The sequence below is a fragment of the Papilio xuthus genome, unplaced genomic scaffold, assembly GCF_000836235.2.
Source record: "Papilio xuthus unplaced genomic scaffold, Pxut_1.1 DF825928.1, whole genome shotgun sequence".
NCBI lineage: Eukaryota > Metazoa > Arthropoda > Insecta > Lepidoptera > Papilionidae > Papilio > Papilio xuthus.
This window is the reverse complement of record NW_013532721.1, coordinates 1,571,488-1,596,954: the sequence shown is the minus strand read 5'-3', so window position 1 is coordinate 1,596,954 and position 25,467 is coordinate 1,571,488. Positions and strand designations below refer to the sequence as shown.

The 25,467-nt window shown below is 30.3% G+C and overlaps 1 protein-coding gene across 7 annotated transcripts in view; it reads left to right on the top strand.

Moving 5' to 3' along the window:
* Positions 1–25,467, top strand: part of dnc (phosphodiesterase dunce) — a 204,712-nt gene that overhangs the window by 167,513 nt on the left and 11,732 nt on the right. For all 7 annotated transcript variants that reach the window (XM_013322380.1, XM_013322379.1, XM_013322383.1 and 4 more), the window contains 3 exons: positions 1,843–1,944; positions 3,661–3,725; positions 12,028–12,140. In XM_013322380.1, coding sequence (XP_013177834.1) covers positions 1,843–1,944; positions 3,661–3,725; positions 12,028–12,140 — 280 coding nt within the window. The remainder of the gene's footprint in view (positions 1–1,842; positions 1,945–3,660; positions 3,726–12,027; positions 12,141–25,467) is intronic.

The window sequence follows — 25,467 nt, the reverse complement described above, 5'->3', positions numbered from 1 at the left end:
TACCAGCAAATTAAGTTGCTATATTTATCAGCTTAAAATACCGCGATTAAGAAATTCTGGTAAAATAAATTCTTTGTAGAATAAGATTTCATGATAATAAATTGTAATAATTTCTTATTTATATCAAAGAAAATGTATCTAGGGCCCGCCCAATTTCTAAGAAAGGATCATAAGAAGTTCAATGTTTTCAATATCAGGAATATTTTTAACCCATAAATTGTGTAATTTTCATATCAATTATTCGTTATACGTATGAATCCGACAGTAAAGTTACTTATGCTGTTATACGAATATCATGACTGAACTTGTTTTCTACTGCTTTTGTGTTACGAGTTTTTAAAATTACGACTTTACATGTTGGCTGCAACGTTTATGTTCGATCTACCAAAAGATTTACTAAAGCATCCAGGATTTACGAGACAGTAAAAATTTATTGTGAATCGTTATATTGATAAACGATGAAAGAAAATCTGCTGAAAAAAAAAGAAAAATTCTGCCCAACTGCAGCGCAGGAAACATAGAGCTTTGTTCGTAATATTCAACAAATTAAATAAACTGATAAACAACTTTTTAACTGTCGTATTATATAGCGCAGTACGCGAACAAGCAATATACGTAGCTCGGTGCCGAGCTCCGGCGCCGAGGAAATTGGTAATTGCGATATTGCATCCTGATTTATGACGGGCTCCGCGGTGAAGGGAAACATCCTAAGAAAACCTGCGCATCTCAGAAATATTGTAATAATATTAGGTCTAGATAGTGCTTAAGCCTTTAGGCTTTACCAATATTACCAGAATGTATTATTATTATTTAATGTTCAAAAAAAAAAACATTAATTTGTACTAATCATGTTCATGCTAGTGTGGGTTAACAGAACACGACTATTAGTCAACGAATAATGTTTCAAACTCCCGAAATTAAGAATCTGTAGAACCTATGTAGCGTACAATTTCCCTTTTGCTAATAGCGGGACTTTCGTAGTTTGCTGCTTACCACCATTGTTACATATTTGTAATTACTCAAGTAAGAAAATATAGTTGAAAATAGAAAATCGTTAATACTAAAAACTATGCTTAATTTTATTAAAATCATGCTTCCATATTTTTACGTAGCTAATTTTAAAATCTTTTATGTAAATAATCCGCGATTTACCAAGACCATTCAAATTATTTTTATTAATTTGTAAATCGCATAGAGTCGTTTTCATTATTCAAGAACTATAACATTTTATAATTAAGCTGGATGATATTGATTGAACTAAAATTTCATAAATACATTTATAACTTAATATATCTGGTATAACTTTAGCTTATTATTTTATTCATTTATCTCTTTAAAATAAGCTTTATGAAATTTATTATTTTTTAGCAACAGTAATACTTTGGTTATTTTATGATTCATTGAATGTTTTCAATCAATTCAATTCAATCATGTATCCGAATGATCAGAAAACATTCATCGAATCATTTTATTGAATTGAATCATCGAATTATTATATTAAAAGTTTTAACTAATTAAAAAATAAAAATATCTAGCTTGTTCTTTGTTTGCATTAGAGGAGTCAATATAACGAATTGCGCAAAACATAAAACTACGCCTTTGTTCAGTCCATACTTAACATTTTTCCTGCTTAATCATTTACCTAATATATTACAAGTAATACTAATTCATGATACAGCATGATATTTTTTTATAGAATTAAAAACAAAGGAACACTTATTCGCCTAATATTAAGGAACTACACATGAACATGAACAATACTGAAAGAATTATATTTTATAGATACAGGATGATTTATAAATACTCAAACCAGTCATTAATTATATAAATTTTTGTTGACAGCCACGGCGAAGACTTGATCGTGACTCCGTTCGCGCAGGTATTGGCTAGTCTGCGCAGCGTTCGCAACAACTTCTTGTCCCTCACAAATGTACCCGTCGCAAAGTAAGTATATTTTATTAATCGATGCTATAGTTTATATGATAAAAGATGTTAAATAATAAGCTCACCTACGATGTTACCCATCATACAAAGTTATCAAAGAAGAAAGGGATAAGACGATATTGTATAAAAATAGAGAAGGGATATAAACAAGGCACTGAATAGAATGAAATAGGAACTAGATAGAGAATAAATTATTACAAAACGTGATTTATAAAATTTGTATTTGTTGTTTTTGATCTGTTATGAGATGATATCATTATATGATTGTAGACAATATAATTGTTCATGTTTCTCTATGCTCGACTAATAAGGAAAAACAATTAGTAGAGTCTCAATTTGTAAAGATAATCAATGTTTTATACATGTTACCTGTTAACAATAATAATATTGAGACGTTTCTTATTACGATATAGTATACAAGATCTTGAAAATATTATTATTTATATTGATACAAGTGATGTTAAATTCATAAAAAATAAACAAATTTTAGGAATTAAAACTTTTAATGACTCAGAAAAATCGTTAAAATGCAATCCATTCTAAGGTAAATCAATTTCAATTTTAATATTTTTAAAAGCTTTTAAAAATGTCTAACAAAGAGTAACGAAACTCTGCTAATAACTGGCTGGTATATTGCGTAGGTACAACACAATTTCCGCATCAACGCGGCGTCGACGTCACAGCTCGGCTACGTCACGCGCCGACATGATTCGTTAGAGAAAGAGCATTGTTCGCATTGCACGTTTTACGCGATTGCAATTTTACTTTTATTTCGTTTAGAACAATCGATTGCAAGCCTTTTTTGTATCGCAAATTAATTGTTATACTGTTTTCTATGAATAAATACACGGATTGTTGAAAAGGGTAAAATAAACATATCGAAATCGCTTGGTACTCCCCTTGTTACATAATTAATATTAATAATGAACGAAAAGTACTTGGTTACGGTCAGCCTTACGATGAATGAATTGCCTTAAAGGTCAAAGCATGTATCAGTCAATTGCTATTACAATGCGGACAATCTCAATCGGAGCAAAGCATGAAAGTCGTAAATGTCATTTATGACGTCATAAACGGAATTCCAAGACCTGTTCAAGAGTGATTGATAAAGTGAATTAGGTTCTATAAGGTATGAAATCGTGCAATCGCCTAGTCTATGCGTAAATACAAGTATTTTTTGCAATAAATTTTTGTAAAATTCAGTGTAATCTTTAAAATTTTGTTTTATAAATAAATTTCCTTATCAACATGACAAGTACAAGTACAACTTAAAATCAAGTATTCTTCCCTACTCAATGTCCACTTAGAAACTGCGAAACGGACCTTTGAATTAACGAAAAAAATCCTCAAAGAGAGCTTTCAGTTTTTACAAAGTAAATAATTTTATTGGACGGAAGCTTCCCCGCTCTAACCCGAGATGTTTACCTTTAATCTTTTAAGCTTGTTTATATATCTTGAATTTTATCTTTTTATTTTTATATTTCAAATTCAACAATACTTAATAATCTTTTAAGTATGATCTTGTTATCCTTCTAACTTAACATTTATAAAAATTATTAAGCTAAATGTTTGCTTAACCATGAATAAGTCGATAATGTTTTAAGCCAATCTTTTTGGTTATTTAGTTTTAAAATTTTTGCGTGTACTGTACAATAGAGTACACGTGATAGTAATAAATTTCCACGTTATTCAAATATGATTTTTGTATCGTTTCAGATCGCGGAGGTCCTCGGGGGTGGCTACGGCTGTTACTCCGCAGCCCAAAAACTTTAATCCAGGAGGTAAGAACATTTCTTTATACCTCATTAATATTAAAACATATGTAAAAAGAAATAATATGTAAACAGACCCTTTTTAGTCATCAGTTTTTTATAAAAGACATAGCATAGTATTCAGAAAGTACGCTTTTTATATTATTTGCGTTTAACATTTAAATTCACTTAGTAATAACGAGTTAAATGGTAAAATTTTATAAAATAACACTACATATTAACTGTTAAAAATCGATTAAATATAAGGGAAAATATGTAGTTTTTCTTTTCAACAACATATTTAGTAGGTATCCTATTTTATTACATGTAGTCTTACTCATATTATAAATGCTAATGTTTAGATGGAGGATGGATGTTTGTTTTAAGGATATAGATGAAATTTGACGTACATATAGAATATAGTCTGGAAGAACACATAGGCTACTAATTGTATATTTTTTAATTCCGCGCGGACGGATCCGCAGGCAACAGCTAGTATTTAATAGAGATGTTTATGAGCTTCATGTACTATTAAGTAAATAGGTTTACTCATTGACAAAATAGCATCGTTCCATAAAATAGTAAATAGCGGTCACTGGAACAAGAATAGCTTTGTTTACACTCGCTAAGTGCTGGCTAAATTGATAGCGTAACTTGCTCTTACGTAACTTATAAAAGAACCTTTTGCGATGAAAATGTTGAAATGTTATTGTTTTAGTTATTTCTATTAAGTGTCTATAGCTCACTTCCGCTTTATTCGACGACTATTTCCACGTGGGGTACTTCTTATAAAAATTGCTTTAGTTACATACCGACATTACATAGAAGATCCCTAAACCATTTATAAGTATTCATTTCCTAAACATCGTTATCCTAAAAGTTGTGGCCACGATAAAAAATGTTATAATATTTTTATGAACATTTAGTTCATTCCAAAATAATTGACCCTCAAAACGTTGAAATTTATTAAAGAAAACAATCATTGCATTTCCCAAAAGTCGTGTTTATCTTCAACCAAGAAATTTCGCACTTTTTCGTATAAAAATAACGCAAATTATTGAGCAAAAGAATGCAAACTCGCCATGACCATGCGTATATAAAATAGATATTTTAGAATACATCACTTGAACTGCGTGAATGAACCTGCTCTAGTTGAATATTTTCAAGAAACACCTGATTGTTGATACCATTCCTAGCATTCTGACTGACACTTGCCAGATAATAAACAAAGTTAAGTTACTATGACTGTTATTATTCTTGCGGTTATTTCAGACAATATGAATCAGGGGTGGCCAACTTGATTATAAACCCTGTGCGATTTACTAATTAGGAACTTCTTCAAATCTTAATGGAACAAAGTTCAATACTAATTTATTATCATATCTTATTAAAAGGGAAATAAAAGGTGAGAATTAATCTTAATTAACACCTAATTTATATTAGTGTGATCATTTCGTTTGAACACCTACCGCTACCTTATGTTTATCGCATTTATATATTTTGGGTTGCGATGTACAGGTTGGCAACCCCTGGTTTAAAGTAATATTTCTACAATGTTACAATCGAAACTTGGTCTATAACTTTACTTGAATTTATGGTTCATTTTAAAAGGTAAAGACTGTGCGCAATACATTAGGTTCAAATACTAATAATATAATATTTTTTTGGAACTTTACTATAAAAAAAACTATTTCCATATGCTTTATATTTTACATCCTATGTATTAGAATATATTAGTTTGCTAATATGGATTATTGATTACTATGAATGACTACAATAAATCATATTTAGTAGACAATCAAACAATTTATTCAACAACTCAAGATAACAAAATGAAAAACTTCTTCAGATGATTGATTAAAGAAATATGATTAGATTTTTATTTTCATTGCTTAAGTTCCTTGAAAGTAAAATAATCTTGAATTCAAAGACGATTTAGATACAGATAAAAGAAGTAAACAACGCCTTATCTATATATCATTATATTTATTAGATATTTTGATAATTTCTATCGTATAATTGACTACGGAATTATAATAATAATAGTTTACGCTTTTGTTATAATATCGCTGAAAAGCTTTAATCGAAAATTAAGTGTAGGACATTTAACACCAAGTTAGCATATTATATAATGTTAGAACCGACATTATTCTCAGAAACGCTATTGTATAAACTTACAAAAGCCTTCTCAAGTAAAGCCTAAAGTGATTTTGCCATCGTAGGTTTAACTGCTTTACTTTAGGATAGATGGCGCCACATGTCAGTTATTTACACGTTCAGTATAAATCAAACGATGATAATAATTATTTTAATGGCATATAAATTACAATTATGATTAAACAAAAACAGAATGTTCCGTTGCTTTGATTTAACAAAATATGAGTTGTAACACATTTCTAATTCGAAGAAAATGATTAAATTTATACTTTAAGAAATTATTTGAAATGAACAGGAAAACCTAATCAAAGTTCTCAGAACCTTCAAATCTTTGTCACTCAATCAACACACCATCATTGATTTATTATTTACGATAAGAATGTTTTGATGAAGTAATCTGCTTTCATCGACTTTTTGCGTGTAATATTATACAACGTTGAGTTTACTCACCCACTCTTATCAATTACAAATTGATTGTAAACAGACACTGACATGTGATGAAACCATCTACCTATATATTATTTATTTAAAACAATCTTGTTATAAAATATGTACATCAATTACAACTTATTTAATTATAAAAGAACTTATTACGTAATAATCTGATAAAAATCTACTTTAAAATATTATTAATTGAAAAAATAAAGAAAACTTCTCAGCTAAGAAAGACTGCATCGACTTTATCGCTAGCCTATAAAACTTGAAAGTAAACAGTTTAGTTTTTCAATTAAGCGCCTTGTTACTTTTAAACAATCTCGTCTAAGACCGGTCCAATAAAATAGCTTATTTCAAAGCTTTCCCCTTCGCCTTTAACGTAAATCAAGGACTTAGCAAAACTGTTTAACATACATTTTCCACTTTTACTCGAAGTTACTTTTAGAAAAGTTGGCATAATAAAGTGAAAATATTTAACAACTTTTGTACTCTGGATTTACATACGCAATAATGGAGGTGAATTTGAGTTACTTTAACGTTTTCTTATAATACATAAGTTTTATATTCGTAAACTTTAGATGATATAAATGATAAGATATTTGCACGATTTCTAAAATATCAAATTCATAGTAATCATATTAACTTTCGTTCTTGTACCCTAATACATTATTATTTGCTATCTTCATTATATTAGATAGTAAACATAGAGGAAAACCAAAAAAGTTAAGTTTAGCGGTAATTAAAATATCATCATGATAACAGTTAAAGTAAATTCAATAAAAAAGCACGAAACTTACTAAATGTTTTAACTATAGTACAACAATGTTTAACTAGATGGCGTTGATGTCAATCGAAAAATAACTATGTTCATATTCATATTTCTTATGTAGACACTGCAAGTTATTTATGTCTCTGTGTTATCGCTCTTTGAGTGCAAATTGAGAAAAGTAACTCCGTAGTCAAAGAAAAAGGCTAAATACACTACCATAAATTACTACATATATGTGTCTTATAAGACACATACCCAGTTTGAAGCCTTATTAACTATAAAGAATGTACGTAGTAAATTTAGACTTATTTTTAATGCCTAGTATTCACGTTGTAACTATACGAAATATATATGGTTTTGTTTCAAAACTTGTAAATTTTGTAAATTTATTGGTAATTTAAATTAGCCGATGTGTGTCTGAATCCGTACGAATCGACTTACTGATTAGACGGACATATTGGAAAATATACACAAGTCGTGACAACCGAATTGGCACGTGGCAATTAACGGCATCTGTTTACAGGTGACAACGACTAATAGCTTAATAGCACTTATTGTATAGTTGTGTCTTAAGACATGCTTTTGATGGTAGTGCGGTCAGTGTCGTTTCGATAAAAAAATGTGACTGTATTGTAAAGTTAAGTGAAATCTATTCTGTGTTTAATTTTTGGGCTTCGTAAAAGTTATTGTGGTCATATCTCAAAAGTAAGTAGATATTACAAGTATTGTTTTAATGTTGGCCTAAATTATTGGTCAGATAACTTGGACAATAAAAAGTTAAATCTCCATTATAAAATAATGCAATTAGCTCAGCAAATCAACGTTTAGTCTATCGCGTTTATCGTTGGTTTCCGAGACCAAAATCTATTTATAAAACATATCGTCATCCCTCTCATAATCATTGACAAATATGAGATAACAATATTTCTTTGGTTTCGAAAACTAAATTTAGAAAGCCAAACTAGGCACCTTTGTTTTATTTAATAACTACATATGTGTATGTAGTCATAAACTACGTCGTCTGCGATACATGACTTGCTTAATAATTGCCACAACGAAGTTAACGAACCCTTGTGATATTGTGGACTATGAAAACATAATATTTATATTACAAAATATATTTCAAGCGTACAATATCTCGTCATATTTCTATTTATTTAATTCTTGTAAACGCTGAATAAAATTAAAAAAAAAACAGTAATGTAAAAACGAGTATGTACTCGTATGTATAAGTAACATTATCTTCATATAAATTATAAGCTTTCGCTTACATGTTTTGTGAAGTGTGGAAAAATTACTAAATACGTAGAGAAACTATTGATTACTATTGAAAATTCTAAATAAAATATCGACAAAATGATTGATGAGTTTTAAGTGTAAAACTTTAGCGTACAAATTTCTCCGGAAATTATCTTTCGATAAATTAATTTTTACAAATCATCTGGCCATTATCAGATCGCGTCACGCTGTGACGTTACTATCTCACTCGATTCATCTTGATGACGTTACTGTAAACATTAGATATCAGTATTTATTTACAACTAGTGTAACATTAAACTTCATTCCTAAAAATGAGATTAGGAAAATGTTTTACATGACTCTAGTCGTTACATTCAATGTCGGCGACTCTCCTAACCAGGACCAGTCTGAATGAGCGCAAGCGCAACACTTTGTATTTTACAGCACCATAGGTAGTCTTTGAGTCAAAAAAATTGTTTGTTATTTTCAATACAACGTAAAATTTTCAATGCTGCGTAGTTTTAACTCTTCATTCAAAACTTCAATCTGAACATCTGTGATTGATGTGTTTGTCGAAATTCTTGTTTTGTCTAGAACATATTGCGTTTCGTCTATATTTTTCATAGTAAAATATAAACAATACTATTTATATATCATACGAACAGTGCCAATGGAAATCTTTTAACGTTCTGTTCAAAGCATTCTCAGCACTAGAAGAGATCTCTTTCATTATGAAACGATAAGTCATGTTTTGTGTGAATGCATTAATATTTCTGAAGCTCTCCCGCGGAATAAAGAGTTCATTGCTCTAATAAACTAGGTCATCTATTTATATGAAGAAAAACGACTTTTCTAGAATGTTTCCTCTTTTCATTACAGTCACAGAAACTTATTCTTTTTTATGAGTTTCTCGTTATATGATTGACATAAAACCAATGCCTTTTTGCCCAATTGACACAGGGGGGTAATATTTTTCGCTGGTATGTTAGTTTCTACGTGCATGGGTTCGTATTTAGGTAATTTTCGTTTTAAAGAACATATACGACTGGACAAATTCGTGTCATTACATTCCAGTTCATCCTCGAAGGAGATTAGTAAATCGTTTTTTCTTTAAATAGTGTTATAGTGCGCTTTTTATGTTTAAAAACAAACCATATTCAATAGATGAATGGATTTTATAAAATACTTTACATCTACATATCTGGTACAAATTAAATTACTTATTTGTTTCTTTAATTATCCAAACATGATTACTCTGTCTTTTGTTTTGTTTAAGACAATTGAAAAGAAATGTTTGTTATTAATCCTATACGATCACGCATTGTTTTCGTGGCAGCCACCGACTACTGAACGTAATCAGCGAAGGTCGTGTTATCAGGACCTCGTACGTACATCTTCGAATGAGAATATCGATTATTCTGGGATGTTATTTAATTTTTACTAGAACTTGGCATATGACTTGTGTACCGAGGATGACAAATCAACTCTGTTCTCTTCGTGTAATCTACCTATAACCTTATCATTGTTTAGTGAGTTAACTGTAATTTTTTAATGATCTTTGTATGAATTATGAAAGGGATTTTACTGTGTGAAAAATAGCAAATATTATATTCCATTTACTTAATCGTAATTTCAGGTTGTGTATCTACATATATGCCAAATTTCAGCTCGTATGCCCAGAATGACTCAACTTCTTTTCTAAACACTCTACTCAAAAGAATTTGAGTCGTTCTGGACATACGTAATAACAAACCTTTATCAATCTAAACTCTCACATTTTTAATATTAAATAGTAAAATGTATTAAAAACAAATACAATTACTGTATTGTATTACGTCAAAAATAATCCTTAGAATTTTATCAATCGCCCCATAAAAAAGTACAAAATGTATTATTATGAATATATTTTAACTACTAAGATAATAATTAATTTGCTTCAGGCATATTTGTGGGCGTTGAATCGCATTACACGAATGAACATAATTGCTAAAGCTTAAGAGTTAATATTAGATGAAAATAGCAATTTGTTTTCAATATTTTACTTTTTATTCATTAAATAAGAAGCTTTAGCGATGCCCGTAGGCGATATTAATATTTTCTTTCGTATTATATCGTAATAAAGCGAAATTTGATCTTTGCCTTAATCTTGAAACAATTTTCGTGAAACTTAAAACATTATAAAAATGATCTAGTCTCATGCCAATAAAATCTTACTTCGAATATTTGGATGGAGTGATGGATGGATGTTTGTTAGAAGGTATTTACAGAAGTGCTGCATGGATCTCGTTGAAATTAATTATAGACGTAGAATAAAGTCTAGAAGAACACAAAGGTTACTAATTGATTTGTTTTTTCATTTTGTGCAGACAGAGTTTTGGTCGTCAGCTAGATGCTATAAGCACGAAACTTAACAGGGAATGAACAGAGTATCATTCCCAGAATCATTTTAAAGAAAGAAGTCTCTGATGTCATATTTTATTATCGTAACCATAAATGAGTCTGTTAAAAAGTAGATCATATCAATATGTTTTTGCCACCAGTTGTGACATTAATTTGTCTTCTGTCATAAATATCAACATTCTGAGACCAAAGATCATTAAAATCTTCGCTTTGTGTAATTAATACTGTCAATTATAAGATCTTGTTTCTTTAGTGGTATCATTTACAGAAAGCAGATCACCTTTCTTTTGTCGCTCTCGTTTAAGCTTTAGTTGAAAAAATGTTAATTGTAACACAAATTACTGCAGTCAATAAAACGGAACGTGATTAAACGTAATTACAAAACATTTCTGTACGATTTATTGAAATTTTTAACGATTTTTTTTTCTTTTAGTACCAGGATATTGCAAATTGTTCAGACATTAATTTCATCATAGTTGATTTAAGGTTAATTATTCCTTAAATATCAGTGTAATCATTAAACGTATTTTCCTGAACATAAATTTATTTGTATGTTGTTTACGTATAGTTTGTGTCAATGGGTTATGACTGGAGTTCTGAGATTTTAAAGAAATGTACTATGAATTTAAATGAAGGCGCATCTTTTAATAAGTAGTCATATATAAGACTAGTAAATCCTTTTTATTAAAAAATAAACCTTTATACTAAATGTATTTTTAATTATTTAAAAGTTTTTTCTTTTGCTCGTCTTCAAGCATAAGTAAATTAATGTATGCATACGCTTGAGTTACTTCGCATCTCTTTCATGTTTGAACTGGCGCTAAAGCGGATATTTTTAGAATCCAATAAGTTTTTCTCTCTAAACAAAAATTCGAGCGACTACTTGAAAAGCTTATATGATGAGTTTTTCAATTATAAATACTTTTTAAATAGAGTTGAATGCACTATATAATATTTTTATAACTCTGTTATATTGTTAAACTATAAGCTCACCTAGTTACGCTACAAGTAGGATGTAAAAATGAGTTTATAAATATTTGAAAGAATCTTAAATGGAGTAACATGAATACAATTTATACTTTTATCCCTGATTTAATAAGTAGCTTATATATTCTTCCAGACTATGGTACATCTATGCCAAATCACATAGAGATCAGTTAAACTGTTCTTGAAATACCTTCTATTAAACATCCATCTAAACATTCGCATACGATACTAGACTATTGCAAGAGTTCATCAGCGTTATGTTGGTAATTAGCAGCTAGTTTACTTGCTTTTGAAATGATGAATGTTTGGAACTGTTTTTAAATTGTATATTTTTGTTTGTTACAGACGAAGCCTACATGAAGCTAGCATTGGAGACCGTTGAGGAGTTGGACTGGTGTTTGGATCAGCTGGAGACTATTCAAACACATCGGTCCGTGTCCGATATGGCGTCTCTTAAGGTTAGACTCATTATTATTTACTGTAGAGACGTTATTTAACTAAATCTCTCCGAGTACAATCGTATATTTTATTCGTAGCTTAGATGTAATAAAAAGTATTAATACAAAGTATTTGGTAAATAAAATCTATGACAACTATGAACTTTTAATGTTCACAAGTTTTGTTGTAAATTTCAACTTGTGAAATGTAATTTTTTTTTATGTGGAAATAACATTTAGTTTATTCCACTTTAAATATTTTCAGCGAAACGTATTTCTGTATAAAAATCCCACTAAGGATTTTTCCAATATTATTATCCTGTATTTAGAAAATACGTTAACAATTTTATCTTCGTGCGTCAGACGTCACAATCAAGACAGAAATCTAAAGATTAATTTTGAAATCTCGGATTCATAATACACGTTCAATAAAAGATATTCGATCTTCTTATATATTAATATTTAGAGTAAATAGGGTGTATTTAACATTTTATTTTAATAAATATCATACTACATCAATTAGCTACACTATAATAGATTATTTATTACAAAGGCCGTTAGACAGCAAATTTATTAGTTGTTAATAAAAACAAGCGTCACTAGACTCGTGCATATTTGGCGCCAAATCAATGCCGTGTATTCCGCGTACTAAACTGTTTCGTAATGTAGAGTGATGGATAAGTACCACGAAAAGTATGTTTATACGTAGATTAAAGCAAAATGTGACTTATCCAAAGTTCGTTATATCGATCATCACAGCGGGTAAACATCCGCCACAGATTGCATTACCAATTACAACGTTACTCATATACTAAGGAAAACGTTTTACGTATAATATCTACAAAGAAAACTGAGGCAAAATTCCCCCGTTATGAAATGTCTTCATTATCGATTTACTTCTTGGTTGAATATTTAATTATACCTCATTCAGTAAAGGGTTTTTCAAAATAGTCTATGGGTCTTTTGTCTATTGCGTGTTAATAAGTAGTCTAGTTTTCAGACTTTGGTACCTAAGTCAAACTCTACTTTCTTTATCGTTTTTGCTAAAACTCTCATCCGATAATTGTATTTCATATTTTGTGGTGCGACAAATACATATATCAATTTATTTATCAATTATAAGAAAGTTTTGATTCATAGTTGGAATTTAGTTTTAATACGGTAACTACACAATACCCAATTATAATAACTGCTTCAAACTACATAGAAAGTAAAAAATAACGTTTAATTAATTTTCCTTTAAGTCCGAACGGTGCCCATGTTAAGGTGCCATTTGGATGACGAATAGGAAATTAAAGAACAGTATCAAAATGATGTTATCGATTGGTCTTAAATCTTTGCTACGGGATCTGTGACTTATGTATAATAGTTACCTCGGTTTTTTTTGTTTATGTAGTTAATCCTTCTTCATCGCTATTGTTAATTGTAGTGTAAATCCGTTCTATTTTCATCACAATCCGAGATTACGCGCCCATAATGAAATGACGAACGAACTATACAGCAAGTAAACATCATTGCAGCTTAAACGAGGCGCTTATTTGCTATGAGATTTGCACCACGCACGTCTGTGGAAAGTTACTGGCAACAGCCGTCACGAACCGAAGCCCGCAATAATATTAGCGGGCGGTCTGTTTGATTGCCGCTATATGAGCTAAAGCCTTCAAATACCACATGGGGCTAAATAAAACACTATCATCCACACACGATAACAAAAATAGTGAGATAAAAGTAATAATAATTTGTTTTATCTCTAAACTATTTTATATGTATTTTCAAATAAAAATAAATAAACATACAAGACTCTCTTGGTCCTAAAACTGGAGTAGATTAGGGTGAATATCGATAACGACGAAACGAATAATAGTTTCAGTTTATTACACCTAACAAAAGAAACTAAAAGTCACAGCATATAATGCTTAAATGTATGGAACAAAGTTTTGATTATTGTGTCTTCTATTCGTACCAATTCCTAAATCTGATGTGACTCTTGTACGTACTAAGATGCTTATTCTATTTCCTTCCATCATCACGAGGAAATGTGTACATTTTGTTGGTATGTTCGTAACTCAAGGTTAATCACCTTAAGACAAAGGAATAGTGTCATACAACTTTTCTTATAGCTCGATGACTCAAATTCTACTTTAATATGTCTAAAAGAATTCTGAAATCATTTTCATGCTAATTTACTGTATTACTACATTTCTTGATTTTGGTTGGGAAAATATAAATTCATTGTTATTTCTTAATTTTTCGATAAATATTCTATTTAAAGCAAAATTAAATGTTTTTTTATTTATTATAATTCTCATGAATATCCTCCAATTTGCGTGAAGTAGCTTAGCGTTTGATTTTGTTTTGGTCGCGTTTTCGTCGAACATCAATAAGAATAGCACCTCTCAGACAACAAACTTTTAATGACTTTCCGGAAAGTCCACTTTGGCACCGAATTTATAGACGTTTCAGTTTTGAAAATTATCTCAAATGATGTCTCCCTGAACACTGCGTAGGTGTTTCTGATGAAATAAAAAGAGTACTACGAAATTTTACTAAATATATTTTTGTATTTACATAATTTATCTCTCGGTTTACATAAGTAAATTTATTTTTACATAATATATTCTTTACTTAACCCTCTAAAAGAGCAGCTTATATTAATAAATTTCTTTAGTTAAAGAAAGTGTGAAATGATTTCAAAGGACTATCACATGATACGAGTATCAAAATTACATTTAATGTAACTAAGACCTTATTATTTGTTGTTTATATTTGTATACTTTTTGTTCAAGATGACATTTTTTCATGTCGCAAGAATCCCTATTATATACGTAGCAGAACATTCAACGTTTATAAAACAGGTTAATGTTCTGTCAAGGATTTTGAACCTAGGATTTCTTACATGATTCTCCGCAGCTATCTATGTGACAACTGCATTGTAACTTTGTTGCATTGCATTTGCACAACGAAATGTGCATGCGTGTTACACCAGCTTTTGTTTTGTTGCGACGTACACGTTGAATTATAACAATTTGGAAAATAGGTATAATAAATTACAATAAGTAAAAAACATTTCATTTTTCTCTAATAATATATACTCCTTAAGGTTTAGAAGCAGTGTGTGCAATATTTTATTAATGTTAAAATATAAAATTACGTCTCATTACTATCATTTAATTGCACGAGATAATACTCACGTACATCCGAATGACTCAAACTAAGAATACTCACAGATTAAGGCAACATGGCCGTGAAACTTTTTTATTCTAATTAAAACACTTTATATGCAAAAACTTGTTCGAATTCCACTTTTACTGTTTGCTAATGTCAACGCCAGCAATATGCAAGGTTGTTAACAGCCTAATGATAAATGCAGCTAACGTCACAGTGACGCATTACTCAAAATATTACACGACTCAGCCCATTAATGTAAAGTTTTAGATAGCCGTAATTAGATCATAAACTGAACGTCGCTCCTTGATCTATCTTTTATTTATTTATGCATTACGTTATCTCTACTGGAATAGAATCGATTTAAGTTTTCTCTTGACTCTATTGAAAAATCTATTAAAATGTTTTTAACTTTATTTTAAGCTTTGATCCCGATTTGCATGCAAGTTTCAAATATGTTTCGCATATTTTTTTTATTATCTTTGAAAGGTAAAAAAATACCGTTTTAATTTCACACATGTATTGATTTCTTCATTGATAGAAATTAGATTGTCGTTATGATTACTGCATATCCAAACGGTACAGTCATGTTGACATTAGAGACCAACGCCGCAAATCATTTCGCAGAATTAGTTATTTATATTATGACAATTGTCATCTTTACCATATGCATAATCTATTAGCACCGGTATTCACCTGTGGGAATATAAACCATTTTATGAAACATTTGACGTCACTATTAAATGTCACGCATCAACATTTTTTCTTTTTTTAGAAACTGAAACAGTCAGTGTTAACTTACTTACTAAATTATATTTACATCTCGCCATCAGTGACGTTGGTACTACATTCAAGTTTTAGAAAAAAAACATAACGCAGAATTCCACACTATAATCATAACTCAACCCAATTTGCACTTTGTATGTATTTGGTTTATACTATTGTTAGAATTCACTTGAAGTGTACTCGTATTTTCTGCTGCTATATGTCCCCATGGACGGGAAATTACCTTACACATGTATTTGAAATTCTTTGCCGATGCGAAAGTTATATCACGATGTTTTTCTTTACCGTACCATGGTCGGATAAATGTCCATACGAAACTTGAGAATCGATACATTGCTAGGTATCGAACCTGTACTCATTTCAGTCCAGTCCGGTCAAATGTTTAACAACTGTATCACAGACGCTATTGCGTTTACTTGAATTATAACTGAGGAAAATTACAATTCATATTATTCCACGTTATTTACCAGTTCCTCCTTATCTAAAGTTGGAAATATACTCCGCTGTTCATAAATTTACTTTCAATGGTTTTATTCAATGATCATAATTATTATTAATAATTACACATCTTATTTCTTACACCTTAATTAGATTATAAATGCGAATGTTTGAATGAATGGATTGATGTTTGTAAGCTACCAATAAAGTTTTTTTAATGCCACGCAAACGAAATCGCGGGGTATTCAATATAATCAAAAGAAATTCGTTCACTTTCATGACTTAAATTGATTGTAATTCCATATTAGAGCATATAAAACTCAACTAAAACTGTTGTCCTTTTTCTCAATTATGCATCGAACTTGATCATCTTACTATACAAATAATTATAATTCTCGTACACACGCTGATGTCCTGTGGTATATGTACTTCCCCTGAAATCTGTTTCTCATTTACGCAACATGATGACATAAGTCTGCATCTAACGCCTACTTACAGTAGTTACTTCTCACAATAAAATTTTAGTTGTTTATTTATCAAAGAAATATTCAAACTATTATTTTTTATGTCGAGACTTGAACAAAGTTTCTGTTTTAATGTAACTCTCTAATCAAAATTACGAAAAAGTATTCCAAAAGTTTGGTGAGATGTTTCCTTATCTTACCCAGAAGTTGTGTACTTTGATTAGGTTTGCAAAAGGGTTGTGGGCGCTCCATTTTAGAATACGTAAAGTAGGTACCCCGTTCATACTTCACCGTAATTTAACCCACCCAGGGGAGAGCTTGATGTCAAATTAAGCGAGGTTTATCTTGTTCATTTTACACCCGATGTGGGCACATAATTGGTAACGTTGTCTTGATATGAGAAACGATTTACATAACTTATACGTCGGTTTTACCTTCGAAATATAGAAATCGGTAACAAAGAGTACTACGTAACTAAATAGAATCGTTCCTGTCTCTCAGAAACTTATGAATATTAAAATTGTTCGTGTAATATACAAAAGCCTAATTATATATTAAACATAATATAAAGATTGCGTAATAGTTGATTTAAATAAATTTTTTTTGTAAGTTGGTTAAGTTTAATTATTGTGTTCATCGTGGATTTCTGAGACCACAATCTTCGTTGAAAATTTTGTTATCTCTGGTTTGTCAAATATAATGACAGAGGTGACGATTTTATAAAGAGATTTTGATCTCAGAAATCAACGGTTAATTTCATGGCTTTTACTTCAGTTTTAGTGAACATATAAGTAATGTGTACAAGTAAATCGTGCATAAAATATTTTTTCAATATAGTAATTTATGGCAAAAATTAACATATTTACACGCAACATTAATCTTCCTTTTTTACCTTTTTGATACACATATTTTATACCAATTACATAATATAAAATTAACATACTAATCACTATATCATCATCATCAGCTCACCATACGTCCCCACCGAGGGGCTCGGAGCCTACCCTAAGTTAAGGGTGATTAGGCCATTGTCCACCACGCTGGCCTAGTGCGGGTTGGTTGACTTCACACATATCTTTGAATTTCTTCTCAGATATGTGCAGGTTGCATCACGATGTTTTCCTTCACCGTAAGAACGTCGGATAAATGTACATATGTAAATCGGAAATCGAAAAACACATTGGTACATGGCGGGATTCGAACCCAGGACCTGCAGTTTGCAAGTCAAGTGCTTGACCCCTGAGCCACCGACGCTCTATAATCACTATATAGTAGCATATTACTATCGCTGAATTGGGTTTTCACATAGAGAGCTTACATCCGCTCCAAGCGAAATTAATTCATTAGTAATCGCAATCCACTTGTTCGATAAGCGAGAAAGTTGAAACGATTACAAGAACTAGGTTTATTCATCGGTATTCTAGTAATCAATCGCAAAATTGATACTTGTCATTGCAAAAAAAAACCGTTACACAAGGTGTTCAAGCTTATTATTTTTTTTATATCATAAGGTGGCAAACGAACGAGTGGCCACCTGAAATCGCTGAAATAGCGAAGTGACCGTTGCCCATAGATTTTGTATATGCGTTGCCTAGCTTTAATCGACGGAGGAGAGGATGCACAGAAAGAAAACATTTCCATGCATCCTCTCATCCGGAAAGTCCACTTCCACTTCCCATCCTTTCCTTATAAAAAAGGGTAGGAAGGGAAAGAGGACTAAATTAGGCCTCCGGGACGCACACTCATCTGACGAAATGCGGAATTGCTTCCACTTCACCCCTGTCTTCTGTGTGGCCGTGGTATTTCACCGGGCGAGCCGGCCCAATTCGAGGGACGATGTTAAAGCGGGATCTACTACTGTTATTAACTACTACTGTATTTTACACTTATTAATTTTAGAATAGCGAGGAATGACACATATTAAATGTTTATTTATTTTTGTACTTTTATAGTAAAATAAAAAGTTTACTAATTATTTTCAGTGGATGATTTTTCTTACAGTGGTTCGAGTACTTTCAACTTGTCTTATTGTTATTACTCTAATAGAAAATACATCGTAATTCATCACATGTGCGTTTAGTAGCTTAGAATGTCTGTTAGCATATTTGTTTTTATTCTATGTCTCATTGAGTAAACTAAAATTATCATACTATTTAGTTTATATTTAAACAAAGATGAGTAATATATGATAAATAAATTCCGCGATGCAAACAGGATCAAAACAACAAAGCTCTTAGAACTTAATATGACGTAAGCTAATGACGACAAAATAAGGCATTGACATTTGAAATGCTCCCTTTCTATACAGCTTAGAGTCATACGCCAATCCTCCTATTACGATGACTTGGTATGTTGTGACGTATATCGTTCATTGTAAAGATTCAAAGGTCAGGACTAATTTAGCCAACACTTCAGATCTATTTATATTTTTCATACGTATTGTGTATGATGTAGACAAACAAATTGTCACGACAGATGTATCACGAAGACTTATCGTATAAGCTTTATAGTAAGTGGAACAATAGTTATTTAAATGTGTTTAACTATTTCAACAATAAACTTTTTGGTTTAGGGGTAAACAATTTATTTAAAATAATTGGTATATATTATATATACCCTAGACCTAGATAAATCCAGTGTAATAGCGAATTAGATATTTGTATTTAGGTCAGTATTATATCCGATGTTCAAAATGTAACAGTTTATGTGTTCTATTTTATAATTATATACAAAATTTAATATTGTAACGTGTTCAAATCTTATCTAGAATGTAAACAACAACATGCTCGTTAAATCTGCCTTATTCATATTATATTTAAGATATTTGGATTAAGGTCCAGGGCCGTGGGTTATAACCACGCCGCTTTGGTCACGTACGCACATGAAAAGAACAAACGCGGCGTCCGCCTAACTCTTAGAAATACAGAAATACAAAACATTTTTCTGGATTTCATCAGAAAATTATGATCTCACACATTTTCCTCTTTATAAAAATATATTTAAGAATTTTTCTATAATAAACTTGTAACAGTATGTTTGTTTGAGTCCTCGATAAAATTCGGATTACTGCTTTGTAGTGTAATATATCATAAGGCTGCCATTGAACTATGTAACAATGTACTTTGTAAATATATGTATTTAGTTTTATCGTTAGTGACGATAAGGCTTCTAAGAACTAAACTGTAGGATAGAGCACATCTCATCACGAAATACCAACATGTATGTAGTTCCGTGAAAATTCCCCACCACCTGGATGTTGCTGCTCTCAAATAGACACGAAGGTTGATTTAATAAACGTACGTTATAAGGCCAACGGATCGATAAATGTCTGAGAAAGAACACTTGTATACACTACACTGGCTTTTCGGAATTCATTTTATTGCATTAGATTTTAAAACTGCTGGCATTGAGTGTTACTAGCAGTGTTCATTCACAATTTGCAATTTTAGAAATAATCTCAATCTGACTTTGAGATTTAAGGTAATCTTAAAATATTTGAAGATAATTTTATCTCATTTTAATGAGGTTATCCTTATCAGCCTTTTATCTAATTCGACCTTCATCTATGTCCTTTATTATATTGATTTGCTAGTTCTAATTTGTGCAGTGTCATTTTGTGAATTAAACTTCGTGAGTAGTCTTTGATGTATCACATTATTAAAAATACATTTTATATCCTTCAATGGTTTTGTTTGTTTACTAGCTGTTGCCCGCGACTCCCTTGGCATAAAGATTTGCATTTTTAATTTTAGTAAGAATTGTCTGGACAATTTATAACGTCTTAGCAATAGAATAATATAGTATTAAATAATGTTTGTTTGTTCTTTATATATCAATCAGTATCATGATAGTTCAGTTAATTTCGTAATCATGTTTGTGCGATATGAAATTACATTATATGTAGATTATTTTAAATCATTTTACTACGTGTTATTATTTCCGTATAAGATTATGCAGGCCTTGTAGACCCACTAAATAAACATCAAAAAATTATGTACAATTTATTATCTACATATTAAAAGGATTATTTTTTTACGTTAATTAATTTTAATTTACTTCTTTTTATTCTGAAAAAATACATTAGATTCATTTCTGTTATAAATAAAACATTGGATGTAATGGAAACCAATTTATAAAATTTGTTTCTTGGTTTTCTTTTTGGTTCATAAATTTCAAATAAAGTCATAAATCTTAAACAATTTCTTCAGTCTGTTACTTAAAGTTTCAATTAAAGTATTTGAATTCCTTTATTTTTTATTATTTATAAAGGTTTTAATTTTTAAATATTACATAATATTAATTGACGTAACTTTAAAGAACCTTAAAAATAATTTATTTTATCGAACTTGGTATTTACAAATAACTTCTTATATGGTATATTCATGTATACAAAAATGTAAAGATATGGCAGTAAGAATGTATTAGCCCTGAATAAATTACTCGCCTCGCAAGGGTTACTGAATGACCTGATTTACTCAGGGCTGTCGAAAGAAATCGAAATAAATATGCCCTGAAAATATCGTTTATTCGTAAACTATATTTGGCGTATATATTAGTCGTTTTAATTATAACCAAGAATAATAAAACAATGAAAGCGATAATTATAGCTACTTTCTTCTACATTTCGTAATTAACAATTGCATTAAAACAAAACAATACTACGAATCACCAGAACAATCGATTTCCTTATTATGCAATATACTATGTTATTTCACATAAAGGCGTGATCCTTTCTCTTGTCACTTCTTGCATTTAATATAAAAATTGAATCAGCGATTTAATTTTCAAGTCAGTGTTTTACTAACTACAAATTAAATTTTAAATATATTTAATTATAATACCAAAAAAATAGGGTTTCAAAAACTATATTCGTTTAGTAATTAATCGTCATCTCTCGAACAGAAATTTTATTGCAAAAAAACATTTCCTCGAACGTTAATGTCATTTACGATTAACCTGAATATAAGATAAACTTTTTCAAATTACTCGGATTTTGACAAGTCCTTAATTGGCCGACGATATAGGATAATAAATAGAACTTTGAAGGACTTAACCGACCTTTGACCCAACGTACCGCGGGATTAAAAAGGTAGACCGTTAAAGTTAATTATTTCCTAAAAAGCCTTCTCTGTGTGTTACCAATTTAATTAATTTACACTGATTAATTTCTAATTTGCTTATTGAATTAGTGTAATATATTACATTAAACACAATTCTATTAAAATTTGTAAGGATAGATATGTAAATGTAGAATTGGTCCTTATTAGGATAAATTTAATTTATTGAATTGTTTATGTAGCTAGTTATAATAAATTCATACAGAAATAAGATACGACTGTAAAAATTATTTAAAAGTAACGTTTAATACCGACAAAACCTTGTCAAAAGTAATTACATATGATGATGTAAAGACAATTAAAATAAAAAATATAATACTTTATTGCATTAATAAATCACGGCCCAGTCTGTTTATTTTCATTAAAGTAATATATTTAACTAAATTAAAATTTTATATTATAAACATTTGATTACAAACCAAAACTGTAATGTGCAACCCTACGCAGGAAATGACGTATTTTTCGACCTCTATAGAGCAAGTCGCGCGACTGGCTGCCATCGACTGCTAGAAGGTCAAAATGAGTTTTCCCACACAATAGAATTGTATTAAACAACATGTAAATACTTTACTATAACTTGCTGTAATGTTTTGCATAGCATACACTTACTAAGTAACTTGTTATTCCTTTCTTATCACGTATTGATGTACAGTCCAAAAATTTAATTTTTCACTTAGGATTTCGACCAAATTGTATATTGATTGAGAAATAAAAGATTAATTAATAATAAACATGTATATTGGGTAAATTGTTTTTTTTCTTTACAGTCGATAAACGTAATTTGATAACTCTCTATATAATAACAAAAGTAAAACTAGAGCTAGTGAATGCTTCGTCATCGACTTTGGCTCTGATAGAGATTATATAACATTGTTATGTCAGAATATTTAAGTCTCTCGAGAAATGTATTGCCATACGCAAACACAATTCAAAAATAAAATTCAAGGTTTGTTATACAGGAAATATTGTATCGAGTTTGTGACGTGTGGGCACGTCAATGCAGCGCTAAGCCTCCAATAGGTTTTATTGAATCTGCATTTTATTCTTATAACGTAATAAAGTGGCGTACTTTAACACACTCGGAATCGAACGCTTAATAATTCCATTACTTTAATATGTTTATAGGTATTAAATTAAAGAAGCATGTATATTATTATCTGCGAACGCATTTCTGTGTTAATTAAACTTTGACATGAGCATCAAAGTTAAGAAAACGATGACCGACTCTAGTGGAAAGTCGTTTTGATTAATTAATGAAATTTATACTTACATATAACTAGATAATTACTGTCATTCAACAGTAATGTGTACAGTTCACGACATTTATACTCGTATTGTCAAACTTGGTTTTAAAAACAAATCTTATAATAATGAAATAAAGCAAATAAAAGTTTAGCTTCGTGCTTTGTGTGAAAACTACAGCTCGTGCGTACTGGAAATAACCGTAAATTAAATGAAAGGCAAAGTTAATCATAATGTGGTTTACATGTACTAGAATTTAATTGTTTAAATTTGAATCAATTATTTGATAATATAAACTCTTGAAATGTCAAATTTCCTTCGCAATAACATGTTTTAATAATATGTTTGTAAGAACTCAACGGTATCAGTTGAAAAGAAAATAAAGTTGTTTTTGATAAAAATCCAGACTCGTTGAATTCTTTGTAATCGAAGGACGTATTGACTTTTTCAACTTCGCGGCGATAAAAATTGGATTTTATTTCAAATAACGTAACAAAATATACTTGAACGTATGAGTTTTGTAATTTTTTCTTTCGATTTATTAATCCAAATGATGAACCTTCTTTATTGTATTTATTTATTAGCAATGGTTTCTTCTTACACGTTTTCATTTAGCTTCAGTGACTATTTATCTAAACTAACATTATATCGTATTTTATCACTCATTTATAATTTTCCTCATAATTTTGTATGTTTAATTTTTCTTGGCGAAACACCTGAATCATTGATAAAAAGTTAAATACTCCGGCATTTCATTAACTCCATAATCCTTGCACTTGAGATGCTTTTACTATTATATGTGATATTCGGTTTACCGGATCGAACCGACTGGTTCACAGTTAAACCAGTTTGTGACTGCAGCGTCACACTTGCGCCAATTAAACTACGTCTACAATTTCATACTCATAATGCGACGTTCATTGTAGTAACCGGTATGAACACAATGAAATGATGTGCATATATATAATTTCAAATTAATTCACTTTTTTTTAGCAATTAAGTGCTTTTGTCTAGCAAAACTATAAAATCTCTATCACTTTAGCTTTTTATATACTAGTAAAATTCAAAATAAAGATCAACTTTAAATTTATATTATAAGATTTATGTTAATTTGAAAATTGGCAATATTTTATTATAAAGTTTCAAATCACTATTCTGGTGATTTTCCTATAATTTTATGTTTATTAACTCATCCCGTATCAGGAAGTCCAAACCAGATGAAATAAATGACTATCGATATATCTGTTTCTATCTAAATAGAAATAAAAGACGTGCGAATGGTTACAATCTATTGTGAATGTAAAAGGTAAAAAAGTCAAGGTCCATCATTATACTGGTTATATTTATTTGTATTCCGCTGAGCGATTAATTAAGAAACGCGGACTTACGGACAGATAGATAGACAGACAAATTTTTAAAAATTGTATTTTCGTTATAAGCAACGCGAATACATTATGTAATATAACAGTGGTACGCATTTGGCACAAATTTGCGCGGCTCACCCGGTGCAATACCACGACCACGCAGGCGACAGGCGTGAAGTGCAAGCAATTCCGCGTTTCGTCTGATGAGTGTGCGTTCCAGAGGCCTAATTAAGTCCTCTTTCCTATTCCACCCTTATTCTTATAAGGAAAGTATGGGAAGTGGAAGTGGACTTTACGGATGAGAGAATGCATGGGAAGGGAAAATATTTTCTTTCTGTGCATCCTCTCCTCCGTCGACTAAAGGTAGGCAACGCATATGCAATTCGCTATTTCATTGATTTCAGGTTACCGCTCGCCTGTTTGCCACCTTATGATATAAAAAAAGTGTTTAATTACGATTTTTTATTCCATATTATATGCAGACACTCTGATTTTATTAATTGTATAGATATAGGTAAGCTGTGTAGAATTAAAGCGATTATATCAGAGTACAGATAAGATAGTTTGTGAGATAGTTTTATGAGGCCCATGCAATGTTAACGTCGACTCGCGCCAGCCCTGACCCACATACAATACGTAACATCACAGACGATTACACATAATACCGTAAAATATTTTTGTATGAATAGTGACACCTTGAAATTGACACGCATGTTTAATTTGTATGCTTTTGTGAATACCGTTTTTGTAAATACGATTCGCCGAAATAATG